Below are 14,398 nucleotides of genomic sequence, written 5' to 3' on the forward strand. Positions count from 1 at the left end.
CTGCCACGTGGCATACTGCACGGCATAAGCCAACAGGCGGAACCTGGCATGACGCCTCTGGGCTACGCGCGCCTTCGCATTCATTACGGATAAGACGTGCGTCTGTCCATTCCACTGACAGGCGGCGTGCTCAGTCCACGATACGTGGGCCGTGCAATTACTCGTACGTTTCCAAGAAAAGGGTTACTACCTATCAATGCTGCATGGACTGCAGTCATCATGACTCCCACTGATTACTCATGCGTTACTCTGTCAACATTAGTTATTCACATAATGTATTTCTTCCATTATGCTCCTGGGCCCGCATGTCGGGGCTCAGCATCCTTATATGTGCCTTCCTTAAACTATAAAAGGGAAGGCACACAGCGTTACAGGGGCACGCTCAATTACACTCAATACAACTTACACACAATGGAGGTAGGGTATTACGCTCCGGTGGCCTGAACCACTATAATCCCTCGAGTCCTCTTGTGTTCATCCGACCATCCACCAGATAGGCAAAACACTTAGGCCCCCTCCTCATCTTAGGATTAGGGCGGGTGCATTCCGCCACCCTGCCGGAGGATTTCCCCTCCGACAAGGACAAAGGATTTCAACGGTCAACCGCTCCAAACCCCAACGGGCCGCTGACGTGGCACGCACCGGACACTGAACAATGTCCTTTCCGGCGCACCACCAGACTGTCCGGTGCGCCATCGCCAGCAACAACTAGAATAGTGGTTGGGGCTATAAATACCCCCAACCACCTCCATTCAAGCCATCCAAGTTTTCTGAACTTCACATTCAATACAAGAGCAATAGCATTCACTCCAAGACACATTATAAAGATCAAATCCCCTCCAAGCCTCAAAATCAACTCAATTGCTTAGTGACTTGAGAGAGGGTGTTTTGTGTTCTTTTGATGCTCTTGTTGCTTGGATTGCTTTCTCTTTCTCATTCTTATTTCTCTAAGTGCTTTGTAAAGCTAGCAAGAGACACCTAAGTGTGTGGTGATCTTTGCGAGGTCTTAGTGACCCAAGTGATTAAGGAGAAGCCTCGACCGGTCTGTGTGACTGATTGAGAGAGGGAAAGGGTTGGAATAGACCCGGCCTTTGTGGCCTCCTTAATGAGGACTAGGTTCTTTGGAACCGAACCTCGGTAAAACAAATCACCGTGTTCACATGTTGATCTTGACTTGATTTGTTTCCCCTCTTTCCTCTCTCTAAAAGTTCCCTTGCTAATATTGTTTAAGTTTGCTCCCAAAAGTTATCCGCATTGATTGAACAACTCTAAGCAAGGAGAACTATCTTTTGTACTCCGATTTAATTCTAAGGCTAACCTCGACCTTAGTGTGTGTTTAAAAGTTTGTAAATTTAAGATTTCGCCTATTCATCTCCTCTAGGTGACTTTCAAAATTAAACATCCTCTAACTTTAGTAAGAGAAACCAAAACCGATATTTAGTGTGAGGTGACACCATTTGAGGGGAAGAAGAACGGTAGAAGAACGAATGTGAAGAATGCGATATGTGTAGCCTATACATTAACAACTTAGAGAGGAGTAGTAACAATATTTTGGTCGTGAGCCTAAGTAATCTGAGGATATAATTCCTTTTGAATGATTTATAATGATATTAACCATATTAGACGAGAAGTAGTAACATATCTAAAACATAGTTAAATCTTGGTATGCCTCTTTCGCTAGCCATTTCAGCGGGCCACTAAGCAGAGCATCTTCCATAATTTTCCCTAACAAAATATTCTAAAATTTAAAATAGATATGTTTTATAGAATTTAGACCAAAAAAGCTTTAAAAATAAAGGTCCAAATTAAGTGACTAACCTAAATATTTTATTCTAATCCATTTGTCTAGAAAGAAAATTTTTATGAAGCGTCCGTTCATTTAGATCTAGATATGGAGCATCCTAATAAGGTGTATTATATTTGTGTCACTTCAGTAGGTGACCTATATTTTTTAATAATTTTTTGTAACATTGAACAATGTTGGAGCAATTTTTTTAGCTTGAGCCATATAATTTAATTTGAGGCACTAAGAGTGTGTTTAGTTTAGCTTTTGGTTTTTACTCCTTAAAAGCAAAAAGTCATACAAAAGAGCTAGATCTAGATTTATAGACCACTTTTTCTAAAAGCCGACTTTCTCGTAGTGCAAAACTAAAATCACATCTGGACTTGCTTTTAAAAGAAAGGGAACTGTGAAAATATGTATTAAAGAATTTTCATCAGTTTTTAGTTGTTTTCACCAAATGGTTTTTAGCTTTTTAAAAGCTTAAAGTTCACAACAATTTTTTCTACAACTCATATCTCACAACAGTTTTTTTTCACAGCCACAACCCAACCAAATAAATCTTAAGATAAGTCACTATTGAAGATGCTCTTTCCGCGGTTCAAATGTTAAAACTATAAATAAATTTTACGTCAATTAATTTATATGAAAATCATATGTAGAAGCTATTTTTAATGAATAGTTTTTGTAGAATGTTCTTTTGTCTCGTCACGTATTTTTTCCTCTCATTAGTATCATATCATTTCTCTTGTATAGACATGTTTTTTATTAAGAAATTATTTTTATTTTTTTAATTAAGTCGTATTTAGTAGACAATAAAATACACTGCAAAAATTAAGTGACATAATAATTAATGCCAAGAAACTACAATCAGGGACCCTAAACCCGCTCACAATTATACCCGTGAAGTCTATCTAAACCCGCCCACGATATCACCCACGGGTGCAATTCTAACCGCGCACCCAAACCTGTAAGGTTTTTAGGTCACTCACGGGTTTTACTCAGTGTACAATTTTAAACAATAATTCAGCTATAAACAATTAAATACCAGTAATAATTAAGTTATATGTATGAATTTTAAGCTTTATCACGTTGAGCAGCAACAAAACACTTCATGAATCATTAGCCAAGTTACTTATTGAAAATAATTACTATTGTATCTTTATCGTTATTGCGTAAAATACCGAATAAACCAAATTTCGGGTCGGGTGCAAGTCACCCACGGATTGAAATAGAAATTCATACCCACACCCGCGAAACTTCAGGTCAGATGCGAATTACATCCGCGAGTCAAAATCCTTACCTATATCCGTACCTATCGAATGTTGGGTTTGCGGGTTAAATTATCATCCCTAACTACAATAAGATGAGTTCGAATCAGTTGACACTTCTCAGTTCACTGTTCACCACCTAGAAGTTTAGAGGTAGCCCCACATGTCATTGAAGCATACCATTCGTACAGGGCCACCAGTCATCGAAACAAACGGAGCGACCAAAAATATCGCTGGACCGTGCCGGGCACGGGTGGGAAGGCCCACCGCGCACCCACTCGAGACGACAGACGACCCCGGAACCGGCAGCCCGCGCGAGGTCAGTCAGGCCACTCCATCCCGATCCCGAAACCGGCGGCGATGCATTTCTTCTCCGGCAGCGGCGGGGCCCGCTCCGGCGCACTACTCCCCACCACCTCCAAGCCGAAGGCGCACCACCACCTCCGTTCCAAGTCCTCCCTCTCTGCGCCCGCCTCCTCCCGCCGCCGCGGGAGCCTCCACTCCGCGTCCACTCCCTACTCCCGCCGCGCCCTCTGCCTCGCCACGACTGCCTTCGCGGTGCTGTTTATCCTGGCCTTTCTCCGTCTCGGCTTCCCCTCATCCCGCTCCGCCGCGCTGTCTGCGCCCGTCCGTTCCCGCGCGCGCCTCAGCCGCAGGCCCGCCTTCCGCCTCCGGGACTCGGCCGCGGCCGAGGCCGCAGCGGCCGCTGTGGCGAACCGGATCGGACGTGAGGCGCCCGTGGATATTACGACGAGGGACCTTTACGACCGGATCGAGTTCAGCGACGTCGACGGCGGTGCGTGGAAGCAGGGGTGGGAGGTCAAGTACAGGGGCGACGAGTGGGATACCGAGAAGCTCAAGGTCTTCGTCGCGCCGCACTCGCACAACGACCCCGGGTGGATCCGCACCGTCGAGGAGTACTACCAGCGCCAGTCGCGCCACATCCTCGATACCATCGTCGAGTCCCTCTCCAAGGTCTTCCTAGTGTTCTCGCCACTCCAGATTTGCTTTCGGGCGTTGGTGCTCTTCTCCTTTTGACCATCGTCAGGATTCTGCTATGGTATAGGATTCGCGGAGGAAGTTCATATGGGAGGAGATGTCATACCTGGAGAGATGGTGGCGCGACGCGCCGCCCAAAAAGCAAGAGGCACTGGCTAAGCTTGTCCGTGATAGGCAGCTCGAAATCGTGAGTGGTGGATGGGTCATGAACGATGAGGTGAGAAGGAAGCAAAACTTTGTGGTTTAGATGAGGCTTAAGGAGTAAGCCGTAGCTTCTGTTTCCTTGCTTGTGTTTTCCATTGCCATGCTAATATGCCATGCGTCATCATCTGTCTTGGACATGAATGAAATGGAATTTCATTTCACATTTTATTACCTGGTTGTCTAGCTGACGACAAATGAAATCCGACGTGCCGTGCTTGCAGGGGTGAAGCCAGGATCCAAAATTAGGGGGACCAAATTACACTAGGGGGGCTGTTAGAAGCATTTTTTGCACTGTTTACATGAAAATTAGCTAAAAAACTAACAGGTTCTAAAGAATTAGGGGAGCATTAGGGGGGCATTGCCCCCTGTGCCCCCCCCCCCTGCCGTCGCCCCTGCGTGCTTGTAGGACTGATATGAAATTTCATTGTTTCTCCTTGCCCACATTGTGATCTCAAACCTTAGGGAGGTATGCGCTTGATGCTGTTTCATATTTAGGCATGAACTGGGTGTAACTTATTTTGGTTTTATATATTGTTGGCTTGTGTGCTTGTAGTTTCCATGCGTAGAAGTCATTTCAGGCCTAGTGTCAGGTGTAGTTGTCGCTCTTATTCTAACTGGCCACTTCAAGCTTACAAAATCTACATATTCTATGGGCAATTGAGCATTACGTGAACTATTCTGCCAGGCATTGTTGCTCGTGAATTTGCATATATTAGTACACATGCTAAGAAGATTCAACAATCAGGGTTATGGCTAAATGATCACAAACAGCACCGGCATATTTAATTTATGTTTTTCCTTTAGCATGTTGCTTCTGCTGTGAGCTTGTTTTTATTAAGCTATTCATTGTTTAACAGATATTGTACTACTTCATTATATGTTAATGAACATCTACTCTGGAGATATATTAATTATCGTGTTTTATAACACTACGCTTTCTGTTGGTTTATTCTTTTCTAACAAAGTATTTTGTCATATTTATTTATTACTTTAAAAGTAAGCTACATTGAATTTCCTTTGTTTCTCAATGCAGGCAAACTCCCACTACTTTGCCATCATAGAACAGGCAAGTACACACAATGACTTTATATCTTTGCTCTTTGCTAAATTTTGTGTCATGATTGCCTACAGCTGATGCATAAACAAAATGCATTCTTTATCTCTTTGTTATTTGGCATGCACCATGCTGAAAAACACATGGAGTTTACGTATAAAAAACTCGGCCGGGAGGGAAAGACCGCCCTTCCGGTATTATATTAAGAAGAGACCGAAACAAGGTTTAGGCCGAGAAAATCCCCGAACCCTGGCCCCCATCACTAGCAGGCCGTCACTACCCACTCTGCAACGTCCCAGTCAGAGGGTGGCGCGTAGGACATAACCCGAGATTTTTTTAACCAGGCCCGAAATTCGCCCTCGAGGGGGATCGAACCCGAGACCTGGAGGTGCTACTCGGAAGCATTAACCATTACACTAGAGGCCCTTTCGCACATGGAGTTTACATATCAAAGAAAAAGACGCTAAGGGGATGCCATATAGACTTCGGTTTGATGCTATTTACTATTGTTATATATTTTTTCTCATGTTTTAAAGCTGGGCTCAAGTTTTCTTCATTACTTCTCAAGCATGAGCTAGACACATTACCACTTACGAGATAATATAACAGAAAAGGCTAGCATCATATTCTTGGTTTGAGATGATAACAGGAAGAACTTATGGGAATATCTCTGTCATAAATGGAACATGCTGTTGCTTCTTTCCATTGTATTTCATTTTGCAGTTCACAGCATAGTGCATATAATGATACTTATGAATGAACAATGATACAGGTTTGCTTATCTTTGAATATAAGCTTAATTAGCATAGGCTGGTTGGATGACACACCTTTACTTATGGCCCATTGCATAATATGAGTAGAGTTATGCATTCACTTAGATCATGCTGCTCTCCTACAACCTGCCACATCATTTATTCATTTTCAGATTTCTGTACATCCCATCATTTATTCTTATTTCTTCGTTGCTTGTGGTGAGAGTGTTTATCAGCCAAAGGTTGGAGCCTAGACTGCAATAAAAACTGTTTATGTGCAAACCTCTTGCAGAAACCAGAGCACAAATGTTTCCTTTACTACCTAAAAATGCCTATTGCTGAAAGAATCATCATGAACACAATGAAACAGGCGACACTGCTTTTCCTCCCTGCATATATCAACAATCAGTTAGATATTGACAAATTGAGTAGGAGAGCTACCGATAACAACAGTCAGTTAGATATTTCTGATGGATTTTGACAGTATGTAACTCAATTGGACAGTAACAATGTTGGAAGAGATGTTCTATTTTGGGCAAAACGAGAATAGCGAGTGTCCTACCTCCTCCAGACTCCAAAACTGATGGCGTGAGCACAACCCCCGACAATGGAGCCAGTTGTGCGACACTCCCTCTCTAGATTCCCGCGAGAAAGCAATCCAACACTCATGAAGGATGCGATGCCACAGCAGGGTCAAATGCACAAATCACTTTTTTTCAAAACATTGATCTGATAAAAAGAGAAGAGAGAGAGAGAGAGAGAGAGAGAGAGAGAGAGAGAGAGAGAGAGAGAGAGAGAGAGAACGCAGCTGGAGAAGGCTAGGGGATGTTAACTTGTCAACATGCATAAACCTCATATATAAGCCATTCCAAGTGCTAAGATCATAAAAACTAACCCATGTGGCACTATAGTTTTTTATTTAGAATTTGCATAGATGACATACTATACTTGTCAGTAAACAGGTAGATTGAGCATTTGTGCAAGAAAGAGACAATATATTTTGTGGTCTGCCGAATTTTACTGTTTCTCCCATGTGTTTTTCAAGAAATTGTAATTCCAAGAATTCGTTGACTATTTACTTTTTTAGAAGTTGTAAGTCAGCACGAATTGTTGATAACTGATACAAGGTGCTAAAATCATCAACATAGGTATATCTTTGGCAGCGAAATTCTTATGTTTTTCAGATATCGGTTTAATCAACAGGGAAAATGAAGGAGTAATTAAGTCACAACAGTTAGCTAGTTTCTGTCCCTTACAAACAATGCAGCTGGAGAAGCCTAGTGGACAGTAAGAAGCTGTGAACCTATGTAAACCCTATAGGCCATAGCAAGTGTTAGAGTGTATATGGGCCTGGCCCATTAGGGGTCCCTATTTGACCCGTTACTGTACCAACTAGGGTTTACTGTACCAATCACTCCCTCTCTCATGGTATCGGAGACGGCCGCTGCTAGAACAGGCGGGGCAGAGGTCGAGTATCGGGCTGTGGCCAACGGCGTGGCTGAGGCGGCCTGACTTCGTCAGCTGCTCCAAGAGCTTCACAGTCCACTGGCCACGAGCATCCTGGTCTTCTGCGACAACGTCAGCGCCGTCTACCTCTCCACCAACCCCGTCCAGCACCAGCGCACGAAACATGTCGAGATCGATCATCACTTCGTCCGCGAACGGGTCGCCTGTGGAGCTGTTCGGATCCTTCACGTCCCGACCACCTCCCAATTCGCCGACGTCTTCACCAAGGGGCTCCCGACGATGGTGTTTACGGAGTTTCGGTCCAGTCTCAACATCAGTGGCTAGTGTTTCGCCTGGGGGGGGGTATTAGAGTGTATATGGGCCTAGCCCATTAGAGGTCCCTATTTGACCCGTTACTGTACCAATCACTCCCTCTCTCAGCAAGTGCTAAGATCATAAATGAACCCATGAGATACTATATTTTTCGAAGGCTCGCATAGTTGACATATGATAAATGTGAGGCAACGGGGAATTATGCATTTTGTGCAAGAAAGTGATAATATCTTTTATGGTTCTAGTAAATTTCACTATTTATCACTTATGTTTTCAATCAAACTACATATCTAAATATTCAGTGACTATTTAAAACTATGGACCAGCACAAACTTTTGAGAAGCGACAGTAGGTGCTAAAATTAATAAAATGAGCCGTCCAATTTTTTGGAGAGCTTGTACAATTTCCAACGAATTTCCAATGATTTGCAGGCAATAGTTTAACCGATAGGGAAAATGCAGTATTCTCCTGCATCTCGATTCCGGTGGTGGTCTCTTCAGAGACGTCACACCCGGGCCTATCCCTTCAACCCACCATCCTACGCTGCGAGATATGAGCTTCATCAAGGTAGGGAGAGTGAGGAGATGAGAGTTTACCTCGTCGTCCACGTAGTCTCTAGAGAACAATTACCACACAGCCCCCACGCGATTCAACAGCTCACCTTGCGACAGAGGTGGCCCAGGGCATGACGGGCAGCTCCTCGCCATTCGCCGCTGCCTCCTTCTCCGTATCCGTCTCTGCAGTGGAGACCATCGCGTCCACCCGCGCTCCTTGCCGACGATGTAGATGCTACACATGTCTCCATGGGTCGTCCCAATACTGAGCCAATGGGCGCGGGCGCTGAGGCGTCGGCCTTGAGGGACGTGTTGCCATAGTGGAGGCGGGAGGAGGGGTCGGTGGAGGCAGCAAGGGCGGGCTCTGCATCCCCAGATGCCGAGTAGCCGTTGCCCATGGTGATGGGGCGGTGGAGGAGTTGAACTCATTGGAGTTGGAGCCTGTGGTGGCGCGGAACACCGTCGCGTGGGCGCAGATCGCCCAGATGCGGTTGCACAGTGCGAGGAAGGCGGGAATGGAAGGCGAAAAAACGGCGGCGGCTTTGTGCGATCGCAGGGTTTGGTTAATGGGCCACAACGGTTCGGTGGGAAACTATTGAATGTATATGGCTGGAACAAGAGACACCAACCAGGGCTTTCTCTAATTGTTGGGAGCCTCAGGGCTCTTAATACATAAACTATATATACACACACACATACATAAATACATTATATAAATTAGAATAAACAACCAAGATATACAAAATAACAGATTGCTTTATTGTGAGTTGTGACTAACTTGAACCTGACATCCCATAATCTCCAATTCTTCATACAAAGAAAGGGGAGCAGGGGGAACCTTGAGATGACGAGCTCATCTCATCACTGGTGCTGGAGAGTGGAGCCACCGGTGATCTGGAGCTGTCGCTGGTGATCTAGACTGGAGCATGCGAGCAGGCAGAGGGGCGGAGGTGATTGCAAGCGAGCAATTGCCGGTGATTTGGAGTTCTGGACTCAATGGACTGGGCGCAGGCAGAGGGTGTAGGCAGAGAGGCGAGCAAACGTCAGGCGACAGAGGGGCACAAGCAGGGTTTAGGCAGTGCTAGGGTTTCGGCCGAGGAGAGGCCAAAGTAAATGTTCCTGTAGATGGGCCGAAAACATCATGTAGCCCAATACAAAAACCTAGCCACTAACGACTAGAAACTACAAAATCGGACGACTAATCGCCTTGATCGACGACTAATTGGACGATCTGGACGACCAAAAACCCTGATCGAGTCATCCGGCTAATCAGTCGTTAACAGGCGACCAACTCGACTAATCGCGATTAATCGCGATTAGTCGGACGACTTGCAATCATTGATGGCATTGGTGTGTCAATTGTGTAAGAAAACACGATACCAGGTTTAAGTTGTTCGCACTGGCCTATTTGGCTAAGGGGGACGAATATATATAGGGTAGAATATTGTCATCGGGATTACAACATGACAGGGAGTCCAACCTAGGTACAACTACCTTAACCAACTCCAATTCTAACTCTGCTATCTATGCTCTCTGGAACAGATCAAACCTGTCCATCAAAGTCGGTTAAGGTCTTCCCCTATTATAGAACAACTGTCTGGACCCCTGATCTGATATGATCGTAGCATAATATAGAAGCACATTCTATTCTAACAAATTGATGCACATCATTTCAATGTCAATGATATGCAGGCCTTGCATCTTAAATCACTTTAATGTTGGGATCTAGGCAGCCAATTATTTTCTAGTTTTTTATGTTTGTGGGAGTTTGTTTGTTTGGTGCAATGAAGCATGATTTAAGAAGTATGGGCTAACAATGCTTACCGTGTGGTTGCCCTTATATTTTTCAAGGAAGAGAACACATCCTTTTGCCACAATGGAGGGGAAAGTGGTCAGGTTCGAGGCTGTATGAGTGAAACAGGCAGCTGCTGAACCAAATGCTTGAACTTAGCCCATGAACAAGGCTCAAGATAAAGAACTGGTTCAGGGTTTAGCTTTTTGATTGATCCATGCACACATCCTGAATACATATAGTCTCTTCCCTGCTGACTTAGCTGATAACAGTCGGAATTTGACTCCATCCCTAAGCAACCTCAGCTCCCTAACTACTTGAACTGGGCATACCCCTGTGTTGTCCTGCCGTGCATGGTGCTCGATGTCGGTCTACTTGGCCCCATATGGCACATTTTTTCCTTACAAACCTGGGGTGCTCTGGGATTAATCCTGGTCAAATGGATTGTGTCTCATTTGCTATTGGTCGATACTCGATAGGAGCAAAGTTTGACCTTTTATTTATTTTCCTATTCTATTAGAGCTAATCTGGACTAGCCAATAATATTCAAATACCAAATTGACACATGACTTGGAAAATTATTTAGTCACGATGAAATTTATTGATCTTTATGATTTTATTAAACAGATGATGGAGGGGAATATGTGGCTTAATGATACTATTGGAGTTATTCCTAAAAATTCTTGGTCAATTGACCCATTTGGTTATTCATCTACAATGGCTTATTTGCTTAGGAGAATGGGTTTCCGTAACATGTTAATCCAGAGAACACACTACGAGGTGAAAAAGGAGCTTGCAATGAAAAAGAATCTTGAATATTTGTGGAGACAGAACTGGGATATTGAAGAAACAACTGACATATTTGTTCACATGATGCCCTTCTATTCTTATGATATTCCACACACATGTGGACCAGAACCAGCTATCTGCTGCCAGTTTGACTTTGCTCGAATGCGTGGTTTCAGTTATGAATCCTGTCCATGGAGAGTTGATCCTGTTGAGACAAATCCTGACAATGTGAAAGAGAGAGCAACAAAGCTTCTAGATCAGTATAGGAAAAAATCAACCCTGTACAGAACGAATACACTTCTCATTCCTTTGGGTGATGATTTCCGATATGTTAGTATGGATGAAGCAGAGGTACAATTCCGCAATTATGAGAAACTCTTTGATTACATAAACTCGAATCCACATCTTAATGCTGAAGTCAAATTTGGTACCCTGGAGGATTACTTCTCTACATTGAGAGATGAAGCTGAAAAGATAAACTATTCACGGTCAGGTCAATTGGGTTCTGCTGAGCTGCAAGGTTTCCCAACACTTTCAGGAGATTTCTTTACCTATGCGGATAGAAATCAGGATTACTGGAGTGGTTACTATGTATCAAGGCCATTCTTCAAAGCTGTTGACCGTGTACTAGAACAGACACTCCGTGCCTCAGAGATTTTGGGTTCATTTGTTCTAGGATACTGTCAGAAGTTTCAGTGTGCAAAACTCCCCATCAGTTTCTCACACAAACTGACAGCAGCAAGGAGGAATTTGGCTCTTTTTCAGCATCATGATGGGGTAACTGGCACAGCTAAAGATCATGTTGTGGTAGACTATGGGACGCGAATGCACACTTCACTGCAAGATCTACAGTTATTTATGTCCAGGGCAATCGAAGTTCTTTTAGGAGATTTCCACGATAGATCTGACCCTACATTATTATCACATTTTGAGCCTGTGCAGGAACGGTCAAAGTATGATGTTCAGCCGGTACATAAGGTTCTTCTTCCTCATGAAGGGAAGGCACAGTCAGTTGTATTTTTTAACCCATTAGAGCAGACAAGGGATGAGATTGTTATGGTTGTTGTAAGTAGTCCAGATGTTTCTGTTATTAATTCAAATGGGTCCTGTTTGCCAAGTCAACTTTCCCCTGAGTGGCAGTTTGTCAGCGATGAAAAGATTTCGACTGGTCGGCACCGCCTTTATTGGAGAGCTTCTGTTCCTCCACTAGGTTTGGAGACCTACTATGTGGTTACTGGGCAGGATTGTGAAAAGGCTATTCCTGCTGTAGTGAAAACATACACAGCTGCACAGGAATTTCCTTGCCCTGAACCATATGAATGTTCAAAGCTGGAAGGCAAAACAGTGGAGATGAAGAACTCCAATTACACTCTTTCTTTTGATACATGTCATGGTCTCCTCCAGACAGTAACTCGTCACAAGTATGGGGAACAAACTGTGGTAGGTGAAGAAATTGGCATGTATAGAAGCCATGGAAGCGGGGCATACTTGTTCAAACCACTTGGGGAAGCTCGCTCAATTGTTGAGGAAGGAGGATATTTCATCCTTACTGAAGGGCCATTGGTTCAAGAAGCCCATTCTCTACCAAAGACAGAGTGGCCTAAGTCACCTCTCTCACATAGTACACGCATGTACAATTGTGGAGATTCTATACAGGACATGCTGATAGAGAAGGAATACCATGTTGATCTTGTTGGCCATGCTTTTAATGATAGGGAACTGATTGTCAGATACAAGACAGATATTGACAACCAAAGGATCTTCTATTCTGATCTAAATGGCTTTCAGACGAGTAGGAGGCAGACATATGATAAGATTCCTCTACAGGGAAATTATTACCCAATGCCATCACTTGCCTTCTTGCAGGATTCACATGGTAATCGATTTTCTGTACACTCTAAACAGTCATTGGGCGCAGCAAGCTTGAAAAATGGATGGCTAGAGATTATGTTGGATCGTAGGTTGGTTCAGGATGATGGCCGTGGTCTGGGGCAGGGAGTAATGGACAACAAGCCCATGAATGTTATATTTCATCTCCTCATGGAGTCCAATGTCTCAGCTTTGCCCCAAACCCATAGCTTGCTTACTCTTCAACCTTCTCTCCTCTCGCACCGTGTTGGGGCGCACCTGAACTACCCAATGCATGCTTTTATGAGCAAAAAACCTCATGAAAAATCCTTCAAGCTGGTTCAACAGTCATTTGCTCCATTAACTGCTTCTTTGCCCTGTGATGTACATATTGTGAACCTGAAGGTCCCACAGCCCCTAAGATTTTCTCACACAGAAGCAGCAGAGCCAAGATTTGCTGTTCTGTTGCACAGGAGAGGCTGGGACGCATCATACTGCAAAAGGGGTGGACTGGAGTGTACAACAGTTGGGGAAGAGCCAGTAAATCTGTTCTACATGTTCAAAGATTTGTCAGCTGTGAATGTGAAGGCGACTTCGCTGAACCTCTTATATGATGACCCTGAAATGCTAGGTTACCTTCAGCAGATCGGTGATGTTGGTCAGGAGGGAAACGTTCTTATCTCACCAATGGAGATTCAGGCGTACAAGTTAGACTTACAGCCACCATCATCGCAGGAAGAGTAGTTTGTGGAATCAGTACATGCATATTGAACAGTTCTACAAGACAGTGAAGATGGATCTTCCCGAAATACTTTAATAGTGGCAGCTAGTACCGGAACAGCAGTGTTGCATGTATATATGTCATTTTCTTGGCATACAGTTAGTGATTGGACCTATGGAAGTTGCTGGAAGTTGTCGTTGAGGCATTTGGTTGCAGCCTTGTTATCCACGAAGGTGCATGCCCTTGTTCTTGGTATCATGCTCAACAGATTGGAAAGATCTGGAGCACATTGAAGCAGAGCTAATTTGATTTGGGTAGACCTATGTGTTCACACGACCAGTGTTGATTCGTCCAATGCTAACACGACAATAACTTGTATCAGAGCAAGTTTTGTAATTCTGTCTTGTTTGCATCCTTTTTGTAGGTGCCATCATCCCGCTGACCAAAAAAAACTCGGTTTATACTGTGTGTACAAAATTTTGCTTGTAAGCATGCGAGGATTGCAGGAAATGCTTTCTTTTTCGAGGCATTTTCATGGGTCCTGGCTACAAAGCTCACCAGCTTTAACGTTGTTTGATCCTGTATTGTTTGCTGCAATATATTGCCAAACCAGAGCACCTAAAATTCCGCTTGCTACTGTATGATTCATTTGATCCCCACCTCATCAAAGTAGCACCATGACTAGGGATGGTAACGGGTCAGATTTGGATCGGATATTGTAAATATCCACCCACAACTATATTCACGGTCCTAGATATATCCGTCCGCGACTATACCTGTGGGTAGAAATTTATATCTATGACTATCAGAGTTTCGGATATCCATTGGATATGATAAAGAACCATTTTCAACAAT

The 14,398-nt window shown here is 43.9% G+C and overlaps 1 protein-coding gene across 1 annotated transcript; it reads left to right on the forward strand.

Annotated features, from left to right (window-relative positions):
- Positions 1-3,330: 3,330 nt before the first annotated feature.
- Positions 3,331-14,178, forward strand: LOC100502340 (uncharacterized). Its single transcript, NM_001363267.1, has 4 exons — positions 3,331-4,026; positions 4,118-4,267; positions 5,288-5,320; positions 10,813-14,178. Exons 1-4 carry the CDS (start codon positions 3,412-3,414, stop codon positions 13,564-13,566), a joined length of 3,552 nt encoding a protein of 1,183 aa, NP_001350196.1. The 5' UTR covers positions 3,331-3,411; the 3' UTR covers positions 13,567-14,178.
- Positions 14,179-14,398: the final 220 nt, after the last annotated feature.

This window comes from Zea mays, chromosome 9, assembly GCF_902167145.1.
Source record: "Zea mays cultivar B73 chromosome 9, Zm-B73-REFERENCE-NAM-5.0, whole genome shotgun sequence".
NCBI classification, from domain to species: domain Eukaryota; kingdom Viridiplantae; phylum Streptophyta; class Magnoliopsida; order Poales; family Poaceae; genus Zea; species Zea mays.

Excerpts from the sequence above, each read along its gene's own strand:
- LOC100502340 (NM_001363267.1), top strand. The coding sequence starts at position 3,412 with ATGCATTTCTTCTCCGGCAGCGGCGGGGCCCGCTCCGGCGCACTACTC. Across the intron at positions 4,027-4,117 it reads TCGTCGAGTCCCTCTCCAAG|GATTCGCGGAGGAAGTTCAT; the intron begins GTCTTCCTAGTG and ends GCTATGGTATAG. Across the intron at positions 5,321-10,812 it reads ACTTTGCCATCATAGAACAG|ATGATGGAGGGGAATATGTG; the intron begins GCAAGTACACAC and ends TTTATTAAACAG.